The sequence below is a fragment of the Dermacentor albipictus genome, chromosome 8, assembly GCF_038994185.2.
Source record: "Dermacentor albipictus isolate Rhodes 1998 colony chromosome 8, USDA_Dalb.pri_finalv2, whole genome shotgun sequence".
Taxonomy (NCBI): Eukaryota; Metazoa; Arthropoda; class Arachnida; order Ixodida; family Ixodidae; genus Dermacentor; species Dermacentor albipictus.
This window is the reverse complement of record NC_091828.1, coordinates 23,855,957-23,876,567: the sequence shown is the minus strand read 5'-3', so window position 1 is coordinate 23,876,567 and position 20,611 is coordinate 23,855,957. Positions and strand designations below refer to the sequence as shown.

The 20,611-nt window shown below is 43.7% G+C and overlaps 1 protein-coding gene and 1 pseudogene across 1 annotated transcript in view; one reads left to right on the top strand and one right to left on the bottom strand.

Annotated features, from left to right (window-relative positions):
• The window catches only part of LOC135907765 (uncharacterized), a 71,835-nt gene that overhangs the window by 13,618 nt on the left and 37,606 nt on the right, over window positions 1-20,611 (bottom strand). The window contains exon 8 of the mRNA XM_070522764.1: window positions 17,517-17,685. Within this exon, the coding sequence (XP_070378865.1) occupies window positions 17,517-17,685 (169 nt within the window). The remainder of the gene's footprint in view (window positions 1-17,516; window positions 17,686-20,611) is intronic.
• Window positions 14,333-15,586, top strand: LOC139048670 (uncharacterized; annotated as a pseudogene).

Genomic DNA, 20,611 nt, shown 5'->3' with positions numbered 1-20,611 from the left:
CACAGGCGATGTTATCATGGTAGAGTTGGACGACAATTATTCTGCCTGAACTGGTCTTTCCGAGGCATGACGCATGTGAACGTGAGTTCGTCAATTTAGCCTCTCGCGAAATATTATTAGGATGCTCAGCAGCGGCTTGGCGTCCTTCCGTGTCTTCATCTGCGAAAGCTCACTGTTGTGACGCGCGTGAAGAACTATTTTTATTAATGCGAAGATATCAGTGCCAATAGAAGCATTCGAAAACGTTAAATGCTTGTTTTCATTTTCTTGGAGAAATTTCCCACCTCTGAAAGTGACATTTTGACGAAAACGGAGCAATTCAGAGGAAAATGTTAAGGCATGATGGCAAGTTTGCGGGTAGATTAGGGTGCTCCATGTCCTTTACGTCTGTCCCAAGTGCCGTGCAGTCGTTCTCTCGTTCGCGTGTTTTGCGCGCAACTCAAACTATCAATGTGAATGCGTGGCAACTTATAGTTTTCAATTTTTCACATGCTTATATGTGGCCCAAAAAGCTTCTGGAATGCAGTAAAGCTTAGTGAATTGAAAATGATTTCACTGAGCACGTCTTCCAGTGAGCCTATGTCTAGGTAGCACTGCACTACGATTCTAAATCATGTGCTTATAAAAGCTTTCACACCTTCAGGAAATGATAACGAAATTTCAAGGCTATCATGCTGCAATTTTTCACCTATGGATCTTATCATTTTTAACGCTAGTGACATAACGAAAATAATAGACACTCTCAAGTTTAGGTCTTCTTGCAGGATAGACTACATCACGACGAAATTTCAGAAAAATACTAGTGAGTATTTTTCTCTCATCTTAGAGAGCACTTAATCACAGTCGTACTTATGTTCATCCTTGCCTCATGACTGGAAAACAGCAAGGATTATTCCGATCCACAAATTTCGCGGAACTCAGGATCCCTTTAACTACAGGCTCATATCGATTACGTCAGTGCCGCGCAATATAATGGAGAACATTATATTGTCTAACCTTTTCAATTTTCTTGAAGGAAATAATTTCTTCCCTAACAGTGAACATGGATTTTGCAAATGATGTTTTGTGAGATTGAGCAAGTAACTTTTAATAAGGACTTAGACGTATATCTTGAAAGCGCCTTTTGGACTTATTACATATTTTCGGATTTTTCGAAAGCTTTTGAAAAGGTTAAACATGTATTATTGCTATACAAACTAAGCGCAATAAACATTGACCCGGAAGTACTTAGGTGGATACAGTGGTTCCTTTCACCGCATTCCCAATTTGTTGTCACGTGTCTTTCCTCTGCAACGTACGGTCACGCGGTAAATGACATTACGGGATGCGTTCGTCGCCAATATGAACTCCGTGTTTCTTACGATGATGCGCTGCTTTCCCTTGCGAGCTCATCAGTTCTTTGCTTTCACTACCACTGTCTGTGAGGTAGGCACTGGTCTTTCTTTTTATGTTTTCGCATTACGCATCCACGTCAAACGCGGGTCCCTTTGAATCCGCTGTTCCACAAGGATCCGTCATTGGTTCTCTTTTATGTTTAATGTATATTAGCAATTCAAAAGAGAACATTTCCTCACAAATTTGTTTATTCGCTGTTGACTGTGGTATATATCGAAAAATACCTCAGGCCTCTGATATGACTACTCTTCAATCATATTTAAATAACATATTTAATTGGTACCTCACTCGCTGCATGGAGCTTAACAATAATAAATGCAAATATGTTCAGATTTCTCGTTCTAGCACAACTTGCCCGGCCTACGCCTTCAATGACTGCCCCCTTCAATCCATTACATGCTACCATTATATTGACATTCGATCTTTCTTTCTTCCTTGAGAGCAGCATGTACAATATCTAATATCTGAAGGTAACCGCTCCTAGGGTACTTGAAGAGAAATTTTTCGCTTGCACCTGTTTCATCAAACGGCTGTTGCACACAACTTACGTCTGCCCCCAATTGGAATATGCCTTATCCGTTTCGGATACTCATCAGATCACATTCATTAACGAAATCGAAACAGTACAATATCGCTCTGTTCGTTTCATCCTAGCTAACTACCATTCCACTGCTAGTGTTACATTAACGAAGAGTATCCTTCATATTCCATTATTATCTCTTCACAGAAAAAAACATCGCGCATTTCCCTTTTTCATAAATCTACTAACGCAACGCATCTCTTCGCCCCCTTTGAATCCACAATGCGCCCTACTATTCAGCTCGGCGTGTTCACGTACATAAATTAACATACGCAGTCATAACACCGTCGCATGCTCACAATCATTGCTTCCTAGGACTTCAATCTACTGGAATAATCAAATTACGTCATTATTACACGTGATCCCACTCGTTTTAAGAATGCACTAATAAACATGAAATAATAATAATCATCATCAGCCTGATTACGCCCACTGCAGGGCAAAGGCCTCTGCCATACTTCTCCAACTACCCCAGTCATGTACTAATTGTGGCCACGTTGTCCCTGCAAACTTCTTGATCTCACCGCCCAGCTAACTTTGTGCCGCCCCCTGCTACGCTTCCCTTCTCTTGAAATCTAGTAGAGTAAACCTTAATGACCATCGGTTATCTTCTCTCCTCATTACATGCCCTGCCCGTGTCCATTTCTTTTTCTTGATTTCAACTAAGATATGATTAACTCGCGCTTGTTCCCTCACCCAATCTGCCCTTTTCTCATCCCTAAACGTTACACCTATCATTCTCCTTTCCATAGCTCATTGCGTCATCCTAAATTTAAGTAGAACCCTTTTCGTAAGCCTCCTAGTTTCTGCCACGTACATGAGTACTGGTAGGACACAGCTGCTATATACTTTTGTCTTGAGGGATAATGGCAACGTGCTCTTCATGATCTGAGAATGCCTGCCAAACACACCCCAGCCCATTCTTATTTTTCTGATTATTTCAGTCTCATGATGCGTATCCGCGGTCACTACCTGTCCTAAGTAAATGTATTCCTTTACCGCTTCCAGTGCCTCGCTACCTATCGTAAACTGCTGTTCTCTTCCAAGAGTGTTAAACATTACTTTAGTGTCCTGCAGATTAATTTTTATACCCACCCTTCTGCTTTGCCTCTCCAGGTCAGTGAGCATGGATTGCAATTGGTTCCCTGAGTTACTAAGCGAGGCAATATCATCAGCGAATCGCAAGTTACTAAGGGATTGTCCATTAACTCTTATCCTCAATTCTCCCCAATCCAGGTCTCTGAATACCTCCTGTAAACACGCTGTGAATATCATTGGAGAGAACGTATCTGCCTGCCTCACGCCTTTCTTTATCGGGATTTTGTTTCTTTCTTTATGGAGGGCTACGGTGGCTCCTTCTATGGAAGACTACGGTGGAATCGCTTCTGTTTCGTACTGCAGGTTGTGGCAGTTCTGTTGCAAATCTAGCCATCATCATGCGGTTGTTTCCCCGCTGCCCCACGAAGCAATGAAATCCTGGGGGCGTGTCCCATGTCATCACCACGTGCCGGTGATATTTGCCTCGTGGAATATTCGTTGCCGCCAACTATGATCACCGCATTTATGCGAACTGCGTTTACGTCGGACCACATGATCCACTTCCCCGCTATAAAAAGGCCAGACCACACCGAGCTTCACCCGTAGGCATGGCAGCAGCCTCACCAGCAACATGCTAAGGAATCCCTTCTGTTTCGTACTGCATGCTATCGAAGCGATGATCGCTTCTTAGTACTGCTGCCTTGCCCACTATCTTTTTCAAATATTTTTAGTTATGTCATTTCTATGCCAAGTGACTTGCTGGTGTATGGCGATATAGAGGCAAATCCGGGTGCTACAGAAAAAGAAATGCTTTCCGAATTACTGATCGGCCAGGGAAAGTTGAACACATTTGTGGAAGCCTTGCAGAGTTCTCAAAACGATATTGAGAAGAACATTTCAGCACTGACCAAACGCATAGAAAATTTTGAAAAATAGCTGGCTGGTTGAACGCACTGAACAAACGTGTGAAAACATTGGAGGAACGCTGTTGCAAGGATTGATAAACAGTTATCTGCTCTCATTTCTAAATTCGATGACTTAGAACATAGGAGTTGCAGAAACAATTCAGTTATATACGGGCTAACTGACGATGACGAAGAGACAGCAGCTGGGCTTGAAAGTAAGGTAGTGACCGAGGTCTTTCAGGCCAAATTAGGATTAACTGTCTCTGGCATGGAGAGGTGTCATAGAATTGGTCGCATATTTAAAGATAAAAAATGCCCCGTAATACTCAAATTTTTAGACTACCGAGAAAAGGCGTCAGCATTGAAATTCCCGCACAAACTAAAGGGTTCTGAAATATTAATCTCTGAAGACTACTCCACCTAAACGCGAGAAATACGAAAGCACCTGTGGAAGACTGCCGCCCAAGAAAAGGCTAATGGAGCCAAGGCGAAACTAGCGCACAATAAATTGCGCGCTGACAATGTATGTACGGCTGGGATGAAGTTAAAGGTGTCCGTTATAAGCTGATCACTAAAAATAACTGACAGCACCAGCCCATTCCTAAATCACTAAAAATACTGAATGTAAATTGTAGAAGAATATTAAACAAATATGTGATTTGGAAGGAATGTTACTTTGCGACGATCCTGACATCGCGGTCTTAACACAGACATGGTTAAATGATACCATTTACGATAGTGAATTTGTGCCGGCTTCCTACAGTGTACTTCGGAAAGGCCGTGGTGGTAAAGGTGAAGGAGTTTCCATACTCTTTAAAGTATATTTAAATATATTGAGCATGCCTGAAGTGCCTAATATTGAATGCATTTTCTGTAAGGCATACCATAATAATGTCCGGTATATTGTAGGAGCACTGTATAGGCCGCCTGTATCGCCTGCCACAGTCTTGGATAACCTTGAAGATTATATGACAACCTTTATTAAGCGAAATGGTCGCATTATTTTAACACGCGACTTCAATTTGCCGGATATTCACTGGTCAACGTACACACTCAAAATGCATAGTGATGAATCAAACGAGGCAATGCTTGATAAAGCTTTCTCGTTTGACTTGACGCAAACTGTAGAGCAAACAACCCGAATACAAGGGAATTCAAAATCTATTTTGGACCTCTTCTTTGTTTCTGGAACAATATTCGATGCAACTAAGTGTGTAGTGATACCTGGTATCACCGATCACCAGGCTGTTCTTCTGGTGCTCCTGGCATGACTCTTGATAAGGTTTGCCCTCAAATGCATTTTAGAAACTTCTCCCGTGCTGACTATGTCTCCATTATTGATGTTCTTTCCTTTAATTTTTATGCATTTTGTAATACCAGCGCAAGTGTTCAAGAACTTTAGGACCAGTTTAAGGCCATGGTTCATGAATGTATTGAATGTTACATGCCAGTTATTGTTAAAAAAAAAGAAAAACAGATGTATTTCTCGGGCGACGCTACAGCTAAAAAGGAAACTGAAGCGCATGAAAAAGAAAAAAAAAGAAAGCATTCTTTCTCCGGAATGGGAACAAAAATATATTTTCTTAGTTCTCAGCTCAAAAAGCAAACGGTCATTGACAAGCAGCATTATTTTAAAAAATCTTTGCCCAAATTTATATCAGAGTCTCCTGAGAAGTTCTGGCGTTCGGTTTGCCCAACCTCGAAGACCCATGATCAGTTTGAAATCAAAGGTGTTCTGGTCAGTGATGCACAAGAACTATCTAATGTCTTCAATGAACATTTTAAGTCCATATTTACCAACGACAATAACATGTTTCCAAAATTTGAAGCCTCACTGCCGCCTCTGGAGGATAATGTCATTAGTGAGCGTGGTGTCTTAAGTGTGCTGCTTAACTTCTAGGTAAAGAAATCACCGGGACAGGGCAACATACCTAATGCCTTTTTGAAAAGATATGCCCAATGGACATCTAACCATTTGTTTGTTTTATTCACAAGGTCCTTGTATGAAAGTAAAATCCCGAGATACTGGGGTACTGCCACAGTGAAACCGCTTCACAAAAGTGGAGAGAAGCGATTGTTCAAGAACTACCGCCCAATTTCGCTAACATCGACTGCTTGTGAACAACTTGAGCACATAATTCACTATCACATATCAAACTTCCTCGAAGCTAACAATTTGTTTACTAAATATCAGCATGGAATCAGGACGGGTTGCTCACCTTGTACACAGCTAGTAGAAACTATACATAATTTTTTCTTTTCATTTACCAAGGGAAGACATATTGACGCCGTATTTATGGATTTAGCGAAAGCTTTTGACAGGGTCACTCACGAAAAGTTGATTTATAAGTTAGACACAATACTTCATAACAAACAATTAGTAAAGTAGATTAGAGCTTAACTTTTAAACAGATAACAATTCATTGTTTTTAATAATAATTGTTCTGACAAGCTCACAGTTCACTCTGGCGTCCCTCAGGGCTCTGTTCTTGGGCCTGTATTGTTTTTAATATACATTAAAGATATTGTGTCTAACATTCCTATGAAAATTAGGCTTTACGCTTATGATTGTGTCATTTATAGAGAAGTAAGAAGTATCTCAGATCAAATACTACTAAATAGCACGTTGCAAAATGTTTCTGCATGGTGTGAATCATGTCAGATGACCATTAATTTTGAAAAAAACTGTATTGATGAGGATTACTGGCAAAAAGTATGCCTTACATATTATTACAGTAATAATGACGTGAGACTTGGAGAAGTAACAAAATATTAATATCTAGGGCACAAGGCCACTAACAATCTCAGCTGGAACAAACATATTGACTTCATAACGTGTAACGCTTTTCATAAATTGTTTTTCTTAAGACGGGCATTGTGGTTATTCACTCCATCTGTCCGCCTCCTTGCTTACAGATGTATTGTTTTGCCTGCCTTATATTATGCTGCTGTCATTTCGGACCCATTAGATTAGAGTAACATAAACAAAGTAGAGAGGGTACAAAGGAGGGCTGCTCGATACATATATAATAATTACCGACGTACATCGATAACACATCTTTTTATGAAAGCTGGTCTGCGACAGTAAATGAGCGAAATCATTCTGCAAGACTTAAATTCATGCACCGAATAATTAAGGGACTCTACAGAACTGAACTCACGCATTTAGTTCCTTTTTCGTCTAGGTATGCGACCCGACAACGACATCAGCTAACTTGAACTCCTTTTTCATCCGTAATAAGTGTTTTAAATACTCATTTCTTCCACGAACTATTACTGATTGGAATGGCCTCACTAACGATGATGTGTTGCAACCGTCACTGACGTTATTCGCTCAACATATTACGTAGCCTGCGTTACTTCATTTCACCACTTTACTGTTCTATTGTGTATTTTATTTTTTTACTGTTTCATATCTTGTTCAAATGCATTCCTTATGCTGGCTGCAGAGCTATAACCTGCACCCTTATTTCTTTTGTTTACATTTTGCCATTTTTGTGAAACTGCTCAATTCTTTTTCCCACCCTGCTATAATCCCGATACCGGGATTGCAGTATCAATCAATAAAAAAAACGTCTAGTCCAACACGAGTGTGGCAAGTGGACGTTAAACGTTACACTGCTGTTTGTCGGCTTTGTACGCACAACTCATAGGGGGAGATGTTTCCTGAAGGTGTGGTTGTGCGCTTTATTTTATAACCTATGATAGGTTTGTGCATATTCATTGCCACACACGGCACGTCACGTTGTGTCAGACGTATTATTTTTTAATTAAACTATGGGGCTGTACGTGCCGAAACCACGATGCGATTATGAGGCACGCCATAGTTGCGGATTGATTTTGACACCATGGTTTTCTTTAATGTGTGCCTAAATGTAAGTGCCCGAGCATTCTTTATTTCGCCCCAATCGAAATGCAGTTGCTGCGGTGGGGATCAAACCCGGGACCTCGGGCAATGCCCGAGCCCCAAAGCTACAAAGTTTTCCATTGAGAAGTTTGAGAAGGGCAGATAAGTTTTGATTTGACGTGTCACTGCTCCTGTAGTGTCTCCCATACCCTTAGGGTGCGCTTTAATACGCGTTGATTTTGCACGCCCTGCGTGAGTTGTCCGCTTGACAAATTAGCATGCTACTTATTTTTCAAAAATAGTAACGTAACGTACCATACCTTGAGCTTTTATTTATGCCGTCTGCCCCCAGCCGCTATCATGTTCATAGTAGTAGCGTTTACTCGCCTTCGCACGTCACCTTCCACCTACTACCCCCCTCCCGCCCTACTCACTGTATGGGAACTGCGAGTAGGAAGCCGCAAAACTGTTATTCACTGTTTTCGCGACTATGTTGGCTCTGCCCATTCTCTGCCTTCTCTCACTGCTCCTCTCTACTATTCTATATAGCATCCGTCCGGATTTGCATGCTAGTGGAAATGTGAGCGCTGCGATTTCGTTAATGCTTTTGCGGGGAGTCACGGGTAATTCTAGCCGTGAAGAGGCTAATGTGCCAGAGATACAGGGAGCTCCAGAGGACAGTGCGCACATTCGACGTGGTGCAAACATCCAAACAAGTTTCTCGCGTCGCCTTTGCTCTGTGCCACGCTCCTGCCATGTCTACACACGCTTTGCAACGCTCCTCGATGCGGTGTGTCAGACGAAGATGACGATGACAGCAGCAACGACGGCTGCTGCAGCAGTGGGCAAGTCGGAGGAAAGGGCAAAGAAAGCTTCATTTTAATGTTATGGCGCGCGGACATTCTTGCATGCCTGTAATCCAATAGAATGTTCCCCGGATAACTAGCTCGCACATTAGCTGGCTTTATACACGCTTAACCTTATAAATGATTGCGTAATTACTGAGAGAGACGGTCAGCGGTAGTCGAATAGAAGATGTATCTATGCGTGGAAATGAGTACGAGGAAGTGAGAAGATGAATGTGGGATCCTCGAGCTTGTTTGGGTCTAGAGCGTCGTTCATTCGACAACCTGAAGTCTACTTCCATAAAATTTAATGAGCTGGGCACAGAGTGACTCGGATCTACAGATTGGGGGATATTTTGTTATTCCTTACGACCAATCGTTAACACTCTAGACTCCTGAGTGAGTCTTGGATCCATGCAGTGAATACTTACTTTGAGTATATGTATTGTTGTCTGATATTGTCATGAACTGATCTTTTTTTTTCTGAAGAAAGAAGGCCTTGCATAACACATTGAGATATCTCGCGAGGTAAGAGTGCTTGTTTTTTTTACGCAGATACTACGCGATCTCTTCGCGTTTGTTAGTTCTCCAATGGAAGCCACCCCTGTTTATTTTCTATCAAATCCATAGAAGCGTGCGTACGTTTTATTACTAAGACTCGTCTACTAACTTAATAATGAGATCGTGACGATCTTTGCTACATATTTTGTACAGCTAGCCTCTCTCTTTACATGACAAACAACCCTATTGCAAAAACCAGCGTCTCGCAGCGTCTTCCAGCGTGAAACCAGTGCGCTTTTTGGCGCTGGGTCGCACTGGGTACGCTGGCACTCGCTGGGACACCAGTGAGAACGCTGGATAAGAGCTGGGTCACACTGGAAGAGACGCTGGTTCCACTGCCATGACGCTGGGGCGCACTGGTTTGTGCTGTACAGGCGCTGGTTCTCGCTGCAGTTCGCTGGTTCGCACTGCAAACTGCGCTGGTTGTGTTTGTGCCGCGCTGGTTCCATACGCATGGACGAGCGCTGCTGAATATTTAATACTTAATTTATACAATTTTATTGCTTCATACTAGTCTCTTGTCCTGTATAACGCTATATCTTGGGGTTATGAAACCCTATTTCGTGTCCCAGCTTGGAATAAAGGTGCGTGAGCTGCCCATGTTTATTCATGCGCACTTGAAACAGAAAATCACTTTCGCTTTTTTTACTTTCCCTTTGGACTTGGCACATAGCGAAATTCTCGAACGAAACCACGTAAACGCAGAGGACGCCGCGTTTTTAGGTAGTTTGCACGTAACGTATGACTGGGAATTGTCGCAGTGTTGTGGAGTGGACATGAAATGCAGAAGTCGTTCAGACGCGCGACGGACCCCGAGTTCGAAGCTTATCGCTGAATGATATTATCGCACCGATAACAAAGCTGAAGTGATTCGTGCGCTTCCACTTTCCCTATTGTACTGAAAAAAGTTTTGAGGCTAAAATACGCACTTAGCTTTCGCCAGCTACCCGCGCCGAGATCGGTCGCCACCGAAGCTTAGGCCTAGCGTATCAGCCGAGTCCGTCCTCACGCTATCGGCGCGTCTAGGCTCAGGTATCAAGAAATATAACAAGGATAAATCACTCTATATTTAAGCTTTCGCATCGGTGTTCTTAAATAAACAATTTTTTCATGTGTACAGTGTCAGCACAAGAAGCGATGACCGCTGATGTGACGCATCATAAACACAGGTATATGCGCTATCGCCGAAGGCTCCCAGCACTAGCCTGCGCTTCTCTGACGAAGATATATGACTAGACAGGCGTGTTGACTGAAAGGCATCACTGAACTAAGGAAACGTTGCACATCCTTTGCGTGAAGAACAAGAAACGGCTATCGAAATCGGCAGAAACAGCCCATACACCGTCCCGGGTCGGCGGTTCATTTAGGACTTTTTTCGAAGTTAAAATAGCGATCGCAAGTGAAAATCGATGTTCTGGCACTTCCAAGCATACTGCTGAATACGGACAGCAACCTTTTCATTCTGGTACAGGCGTGAGTTTTAGTTGCTGGGCGATAGGGCATAAACCATGCCTGTACAAGACGTAGCTTTGCGAAACAAACTGCTTCTCGGCTTTGACATGGTAAATTACGCTCGTGCGCGTCGGACGCTGGGATCATGTGCTCTCTCCGAGCGGTGTCAGCGGCTTCAGGCCGTGGTTCTACTGTATCTGATGAGGATTCCAAGGTTATTCTGCCCCAACTGCCAAGTGGAAACGCTTCCCTGAACACTGTATTTCTTCATTGCGATGTGTCTGCCAGGCCCTACCGAATCAACGATTTCGAAGCAGAAATTGAGCGCCTACAAGTAGTCAAGGATGTAGCATCGATCGGTGCCTACCAGATGAATCACGTCTGGGCGCTAACGACATATTCCATGGCCGCAAAACAAGTGCTCGTAGATGCAAAGGAACTGCGCATCAAGGGTAAAAGATGCCTTGTCATCGACCCCAACGACAGTCAGGTGAGAGTCAAACTTCACTGGCTTCCTTACCATATCAGTGACGACGCCGTGCGAAAAGCGTTGGAACCATACGGGAAAATTGAAGAAATGAGTAGAGAAACGTGGATGACTGGAAAATTCAAGGGAGTGCAAACCTCATCTAGGTCGGTGACTTTGAGACTGAAACACGGATTTACTGTCGAATCGCTTCCGCATCAGATTCGTATTCAGGGCAGCAACACTCTTGTAATTGTGCCTGGACGACCACCCCTGTGTCTGCGATGTAAAAAATCGGGCCATATAAGAAAGGATTGTCGTATCCCGCGGTGTTCTGCATGCCGCAAATTTGGTCACGAAGCTGACGACTGCAGGAAAACTTACGCTGCCATGACACGGGAAGACGGCGAGAACGACGACACAGATGCGCTCATGGACGAGGATGAAGCTGTAGAATCTTTACAGCCTCGTAACATCAATCTTTCCTCGTGGGTGCCTGAGCCTGCAACACCAACCACGGAAAAAGAAGCTGAGGCCGACTCTCCAATGAAGCCTGTATCACCTGTTGTCGCTGTAACAACGGATAAAATCTCGGGGGAGCCCGAAGAAAAGTGCAGTGTAGTGCTTCAAGTCCCGTGCCCTTCAGTGCCTGTGGAGACGCCGACGGCGTCTAAAGTGAGCTACCCAGCAGAACTAGAACGCCTCGAGACGCCCGTGGCCTCTGACGACGCAATATCTGCGACAGAAGCAGGGATTGCGGACTTAGGAGCGGAATGTCCCAAGACGCCATCGGCGTCTGAAGCCCCGTACCTTCCAATGGAAGCGGAGACGCCAGAGGTGTACCATTCCCTGGAGTCTGAGCCGGAGGACGCAAGCAATAGGGCCACAAGGATGCCTGAGCTTGGTTCGGACGAGGATGAAGGCACATCAGGGAGCATTACAGAGATGAGAAGCATGGTGCAAAAAGTAAAATCGAAAGCGGCCATGAAGAGGAACCGTGTTACCACGGCTCCTCGGATACCGCCCGTGGAAAAACGTCACAAGCGCTCCTTGTGAGCCGGAAAGACCACGCCTCAAAGGTATGCATCATTGGCCGGAGTATCGGCAGTTTTATCACTATGGCTTACTTAAAGCTAGCAACCTTTAACTGCGTGAGCTTGGTCGCACGCAGGAGGAAGCAGTGGTTTCTCAATCTTCTACTGCAAGAAAATGTTGACATTGCGTTTATTCAGGAGACAAAACTTTCATCGAGTGTGCAGTTGGAAGAGATGGACCACTTTGTTCGTAACCATTACTCGTTTTATTTTTCGCCTGCTTGTGGTTACAGCGGAGGGACGGCAGTTTTGGTGAAGAAACACTCAGCGGTACTAGTGTACCCCGAGTGGGACAAGGACCGAAACGGCCGTGTATGTAGTGTGGATTTGATATACCGGAATGAACCATACAAGCTTGTTTCCATTCATGCTCCGAATGACGCACCGCTACGAAAAGAATTCTTTTCAGGCCTGAGGCAGTATCTTGACTCACCATGCCGTACCATATTTGCCGGAGACTTTAATTGTGTTTTACGTGCTTCAGACTGTTCGAAAAAGCGATCGCCAGATACCAGCCTAGCAGAGCTCAGGAAGCTTTTGAGAGACTATGACTTGCAAGATGGTACCGAGATTGCGCCAGGAGATAATGATGGTTTTACACATTGGCAAGGGGACTGTCATTCAAGGCTTGATCGGTTTTACGTGTCTAGTGACCTCTCATCGTACAACGTGCGTTATAAAGTGCAACCTGTTGCATTCTCAGATCATGCATTTGTCACAGCTGTATTTGAAGAAAAGAAAATAACAAGAAAGAGGCACAAAGAGTGGCAGTTGTGGAAGCTGAATGAGAGTCTGCTGGATGACAAAGAAATATTCGGCAGCATTAAGAATCTAATCAAGGAAAAAACGAAAGGAGGACAGGTAGATACGATATTGTGGGAAGAGATAAAGGAAGAATGTAAGATGTTTCTACTTGCAAAAGGACAGGAAAAATCAGCACTGAAGAAGAGCGAAAAGCTGAGCTTGCTACGAACTCTCAAAAATCTAATCGAAGCCGAAAACTGTCACCCGGGTACCCTCACAGAGGATATCAAAGAGTGCAAAGGCCAGCTGCTGTCAATCTTGGAGAAAGAATATAAAGGCGCTATGATCAGGTCTAGGACGGAATCACAGCAGAGAGATGAGGAACCGCTCAAGATTTTCAAGACAAAAGAAAGACAGCGCGGCATGAAAAACAGAATTGAAGCAATACAGAGCGGGGACAGTATTCTCAAATCACAAAATGACATCGAGACTGCCTTCACTCAAGCATACAAAGGCCTCTTCGAATACGGAAGTTACACATGCGACCGTGAACTCTTGCAAAAGTATGCCTCAACGTTAAACTGCATAGATGACGAGACAAAACAGCAAACAGATGAGTGTATATCAGAAAGCGAAATAGAATGGGCCATACAGCAGCTAAAACCAAGAAAATCGCCAGGAGTAGATGGACTCAGCACTGCCTTTTACAAGAAATTTTCACCGGAATTAGTCCCAATATTACGAGATGTGTATGATGACATTTTGAAACGAGGATTACTGCCTCCATCTATGCGACGAGGTCTTACTGTCTTACTGCCAAAGAAGCATTCAAGGCAAGTGCCGACAGTGAGCGATTTCCGCCCCATTAGTCTTTTAACGACTGATTACAAAATACTTGCTAAAATTATAGCTAGACGGCTGGACTTTGCCCTCGGAGCAGTTATAGGCAACCATCAATCTTATGGCATCAAAGGCCGTCGCATCAGTGATAACCTGCACGCTATGAGGATACTGTGCGAAGCTACCTCCGTTGGTGGATCCAGGGCAGCGGTTTTGCAAGTGGATCTGAGCAAGGCTTTCGATAGAGTAACACATGACTTTCTCTTCAACTTGCTTAAGGCCTGCAACATTGGGGACCGACTCCTAAAATATATTGGTGTCTGCTACAGACAAGTGACGACGCGACTGGTAATCAACGGACAAACAACTCCCACCATACAGCTCAACAGATCCGTTAGGCAAGGATGCCCCATGTCACCAGTTCTTTTTGCTCTGTACTTAGAACCCTTGTGCCGAACAATTCTGAAAGACAGCAACATAACAGGCTTCAGTTTCGCAGATACTTCTCTGAAAGTCCTCGCCTACGCCGACGACCTTACGCTTGTGGGCGCCTCCAGAGAGGAAATCCGCCAAGGTGTGCAGCATGTCATGGACTTTTGTAAAGTTTCTGGTGCTAAAGTGAATCGAGAAAAGTGCGCGGGTGCATGGCTAGGTGCCTGGGACTTAAAACCAACCACCTTCCTAGAGGTGAAGTGGACGTCTGAAATCATCAGCTACCTCGGTGTGTGTTTTAATACTGCCAACCTACAGAATGGACAAAATACAATTCGAAGTGGTACCCTCGCGGCAAAAGTGCAACAGTGGCATGGGAGAACGGTCCCGCTTATGAACAGAGCTATTGTGTGTAACACTGTGTTCTTTCCAGCTATATGGTACTCAGCGCAGGTGATGCCCTGTTTGCCGGCTCAGGTGAATCAAGTGCATAGATTTTGCGCAACATATATTTGGGAGTCGCGGTTTGAGCGCATGAGGCGCAGTAACTTATTCTTAAGTAAGGCAAAAGGAGGCCTAGGGCTGGTAAACGTAGAGATAAAACTCAAAGTTCACAGGTACCTTTTTTTTCAAAAACCAAACTCATCATATTATACGTCATTCTTTCAAACAATTAGGAGGGGGGTACTTAAGCGAGTGGATCGAAGGTGCCCAAGGAGTCCCACGAGCCCGCACTCCAAAATTCTACAGGGAGGTGGAGCAGGCAGCTCGCTTCTTCGAGCAGCGTTTTTCTCAAGAGTATCTAAAAAATGTGAAACGGAAGAGTCTGTACTGGAACACTATAGATATGCTATTCCCACCACCCCTATATCGGTCTCGAGTTGGGAGCCAGCTGGAGTCTGACGTTTTCAAGCGTCTGCCAAAATATCCTGTAAAAACAGCGATTGAGGATTTCTTTGTTAGGTTACATGTCGAAGTTCTACCTGTAAAAACATGGCTACGTAACAAGGGTTTCTTCGTGCCGTGGTCAACGGACTGCCCTCTCTGTCCCTATCCAGAATCGTTGCAGCACGTATTTTTGTTTTGTACAAATGCAGTACTATTTTGGCACAACATACGAATTGTGTTTGACGTGCAGATATACCCAAATTGGGATAACGTTAAATATCTGACACTGGAAGATGACAAAAATAACAGTGCTGAAACCCTGTTATTGCTAGGTTTGTATGCAATTTGGAGATCCCGAACTGATTACGTCCTAGCACTAGAAAACGCAAAACCTGCGTGGACGCACTTTTGTGATGCTTTTGCATATACAAGTTCGCTGCTGGGCGGCGAAGATGAGTTTAGCAGGCGATGGCAGGTGTGGCAGAAGCGCCTGCAGTAAAGATGAATACTCATATAGATGTGCAATTCGCAGTGTATGTGTGTGTGTGTGTGTGTTAGAAAAGCTGTGAAGAAAGAACGCTTCCGTGCATGGTACCTGCTATGGAAAAAAAAGAAATAAAAAAAAACTCGTGAAAAAAAAAAGAAAAGCTGGCGTGGCGTAGTGGTAAGGTGTCGGGCTTCCGATCTGTAGGTCAGACGGTCGAATCCTGGTCGTAGCAGTTTTATTTTTGCGTTTTTTTTTTCTTTTTTTATTGCACTAAAGCGCTCCTTGTTGCTTTTTATATTCAAAAAAATATATACGGCGTCCAGGCATCGCATATTTAACGCGCTAGAGCTGTTTTTCGCGCGAGTAGCCAGTGCCTCCCAGCACGCTGCGCGATCCCAGCGCCCCAGCATCCAGCGCGCTGCACTGGGCCCATAATCAGGCGCACTGGGTCCCAGCGGCACTGGGTTTTGCAATAGGGAAGTTCATTGATAATGCTTCAACTTAGATTTTCCATACTCTGTAGAGCACTCTCAGCAATTCATGAAGTTTTTACCATTTCTGCAACCAATGTTTCATGACTTATGGTTGTATTGGCATTGTTTGAAGCCTCTGCAACATGACAGCACAATATGAACTACGTGCAAGAAGCAGCAAGTCTTTGGAGTCGGTGCTGATGGAATCAGATGCATTGTTACAGCATTGTGCCTCGCTTTTTTTTGTGTGTGGAGCCAAAATTGCTAAAACATTACAATTTCATTGTTGCCGTTTGTGGCGCATATATATTGTCTGTATCTAAGTGCAATGATCGCTGTGTGTAACTTCTTGGTAGTTATGGAATTTTTAGTAATGGTTTCGATAATGCTGCGTCGAAGCTAAAGCATCGCAAGGGAGAATGGAGCTGCAGTACGAGACTGTTATTGCGTCAGTACTCCAAATAATTTGACAGACATTGGTAAAAAAAATGCTCCAAATATTTCATATCACACCGAAGTCCTCACATTCATTTAATTTTTAAGGTACCGGTGCGTGCCAGCGTTCCTGTAATCCATGCTACTATCATCCTGCCATTGTGTCATCGCTCACTTTCGCTATTGTCACGTGGTGCGTGGAGGCGATTTTTCTGTTAAATGGCTTTCTTGACTTCCATTTGTGACTAAGAGATGAACGTAGCATACGCACGACATTCGCTCCTTCGCAAATGAATTGAGAAAGCGAGACCATAATGTGACTGGAGTTCATTCGGAAGGTTAGTCACCTCGTGTTTTGTATCTTACCTATTTCATGCGAGAACTTGGGTCACTGGATGAGTGCCCATTCGTGGTCATGCTGTAAAAGCATCAAACGCCACAGCCCGACGCTTTAGCAAGCGGCGGCGACAGATGCCGCAGCGGATTGACGGAAGCGCGAGAGAGCGGCGAGATCACCTAACGTGCATCGTGAAGCTATTTAATAAACACTTGGCCCTGCGACATATCACAACTCTTTTTCGGTATCGTTACTTCTGGGATTGTAATCATCAAACTAATCGTCATAATTTATGCCATAACGTACCAAACGCATATTCTCCACGCACCAATCGTTATGAAATATATTTCCGATCAAATTAACATCGCAAATGATCTCCAGAGGAGAGATGAACCGCCAGCTTTTCTTCTGTAGCTGCTGTATGACACCGGACAGAGAGAGAGGGAGAAGGGAAGGAGGAAAGGCAGGGAGTTTAGCCAGACAGTTCAGTTTGCTACCCTACACGTGGGGAGCGGTATCGGGAGTGAAAGGGAGAGAGAGAGAGAGAAAACATGAGTATATACCGCATTTTCACATGCACTAAGTTAGGCGTAGGATGTCTATAGTCGGGCACTCAAGTCTGACACCAAACAGCAACTACGTAAATGCGAATAGCCTGTAGAATAAGCGTCTTGCAAACCTAACGCCATGTGGTTACCTTTTCATTTTTGGCCGTAGAAAGAAAGTCGTCTACCGACCAATACTTGTCACTGATCACCAATCGGGCACCACAGCATATGAACTTGAAGTTGAAGGAAAATGACAGGTAAATGTTGAGGTATTCGCAAGCCAGACAGACGTCGTCCGCGCTGTACAGGCCCGTAGCTCTGCGAACGAATAACCGATTCACACATGAAATACAAGTTAATACACTGACATAGTTGGCTCCTGTCAAGGCTCACAGTTATATCAGTGTCCTTTTGTCATTGTTGCTGGGAATGTTAACTCCTGGTCACGCGGCATATTAATCCTGTGAGGCCGTATTAACATAGCTGTGATAATGAAAGTAAATAAGAAAGTATCCGATATTAACTCACAATCTACATTTCATCGTCTTCGATGCTACCGCAGCACATACACATCTCCCATGTAGCAGTACTCACTGTGTGAGCCACATACTCGCATCTAGAGAGCTGAATGATAGCTTTCGTGTGCTTTGTTCGCTTTCACGCTAAGCTTTAGCAGCTATGTCCCTTGTAACGCCGCTTGTTGACGGCTCTATTACGGACATTGTACAGTGTTTTTGAACTTAACACGATGAAAAATCAATGTAACCATAGCGTACATTTTGCCAGAATATAGGCGAATAAACAAACCCTATGGCGGCTCTCATTTCAAAATTAGGTGAACATTTATGTGACACTTGTGTTTGGGGAATGCGAACACAATGAACAGGATATATTCATAATTACCTGATTCTGAAGGACCGCAAATAAACAAAGGCATATTGTTTGCTTTTCATCTGTTTATAGTGACGGATTTAACAAAAGTAATGTTTAAGGTTATTCTTTGTGGCGACTATTTGTGTCATATGTTTTATAATACGTATCTTTGGGAATACTTTTCAGAGGTGTATTAGGGCACAGATAGGTGTTTTGTGAACAGATTTATTTACACAATATATTGTTTTACAGGATACAATATTTTAGGATACTACCATGTTGCTGGTATAAAGGAATCTTATTCCATTGTTATTTGCAATAAAGTGTGCTTTACGCGTATCATTTGTTCCATGGTATAACAATAGCAGGAGCTACAAAAGTTTATTGACGTTGAAAAGAACAAGTTTCATCTTTTTACGTATCGCTCCTGAAGGCTTACACCAAACCATGCAATGCTTGCCCCTATGGTATAAGAAGAGAAAAAACGACGTTAAGAGTTGAGCTGGAAGTACTTTTCTTTTATTCATTGAAGGATCATATCAAATTTTCGAGAAACTTCACCACGCTGTAGATGAAAAACATGCGTGCTTGCACATTTCTCGGCTAAACAAATCCTTGTTTAATTATTTCACGAGGCAAGAAAATAATGCATTGCTACATGAGCAGTGCACTCCCAGACTAGCGATTCACAACGCGCATTTACATGGAGTAGCTCGCAGCATGAGAGCCTTAGGCTCGCCTAAAACATCATTTCTCGGTTTTTTTATTTTTATTTCGTTTACGCCTAGAAAACAGGAGGAACCGAGGCAGAAAGTGAAGGTTTGCTTCACTTGAAAGGTGTCTGTACCCTCTGTTGCAAGGCAAGCAAGAAGCATGGTTCATGCATAATAAAACAACCTGAATGTATCCAGTGTAACCAAGTGCAGGATTATGCAAGCAAACAAGGTTTCACACATTGTAAACCAAGGATCCGGTTGCATACAATGATTTCGAATTATTTACACATAATCAAAAAGAGACGAAAAAAAATACTGCGTTTACATTTAGACTCGTACTTTGACGATCATTAATTTACGCTGTTTGTTGACAGTGCACACTTCTTTTACAAAGAAAATTGCGTGGAATATTTCTTTTGACAGTTTCAACGTCCGTTTTATTTTTGGATACACAGTTTGGTAGTTTACGTAGCGTCTACCGCAGCATGTTATTACATATTTTTCAACTGGTAAGCGGTGACAGATGAAAATATTGGTGTACCATGGCAAACGAGAAATAAAAAAATAGCTTAAGTTCACACTGATTGACGTAATATTTTTGAGACGAAGGTGGTCACATCAAGTCAACATGGGCTCCTGCAATTCTCTTTGATGTCCCGCCAACATATTGACTGGACGAATCGAGACAAGCGTGAAAGGTGGAGTACCAATGTGAGCATTCATTGACTACGGTGTGGTCATAAGCAATGTCTTTGCGAGCTTTTGTTCTTAAAGGGCCCCTCACCAAGCCGCATATCAAATATCGGTTATACGCTGGAAGTGCCCTCTAAAGCATTTTCTACTGCAACATATTTTTTTTCAAGCTAATTCATTCATGGCAGAGATAGCAATGTTTAAAGCACTACAGACCCATGATTTCAGGACGCGAACGTCATCGGCAACGTAGACACTGCGTTCTCCATTAGCGGAGCCGGAAGACCGCGTGACTAGTGCTTCACAGGCCCTGCCTTCTCTCTCTCTCTCTCTCACGCGTTTTTGCGCACTTACGGAGATGGTATCGCGCGAGCTGTTGCATTTGTATTGTTCCGCGCAGATTGAACGCGCTCTGCACGGGAACACCCGATTAGTGGTATAAGTCTGCGCCACAATCATGGACCCTGAGGCAGACGCGAGAGGATGAACGCGCGTGATCGTGGCGGTGGAACACGGTAGCACACGGCAGGGTTTCGATCTCTGCGGCCGGGACTGCATGACGTTGGGACAAGCAGACGAAACGGAAGTACATCTCGCTAGCTATGGTATTATTTATATTATTATTATTATTATTATTATTAATATTATTATTATTATTATTAGATATGGAAACATAAAAACATACAAAGGAAACAGGGAGGAGCAACACATTCCCAGCGTGCTCTGTCGAGAGAAGGGAATGAAAAGAGAAGAGGAGAGAAAAATAAGAAACAAAGAAAAACAACGCAGCGTTCGGCGCGGCAACGAAAGGTGCGCCTGAGCAAGCGACGCACGCCTGAGACTTAGAAACAGCTCGTTTCTAAGGCAACACCGCGTTCACTAGAGGCGCTTTTGTACCGCTTTGAAGCATCGAACTCGTGGCTCAGTGGTAACGTCTCCGTCTCACACTCCGGAGACCCTGG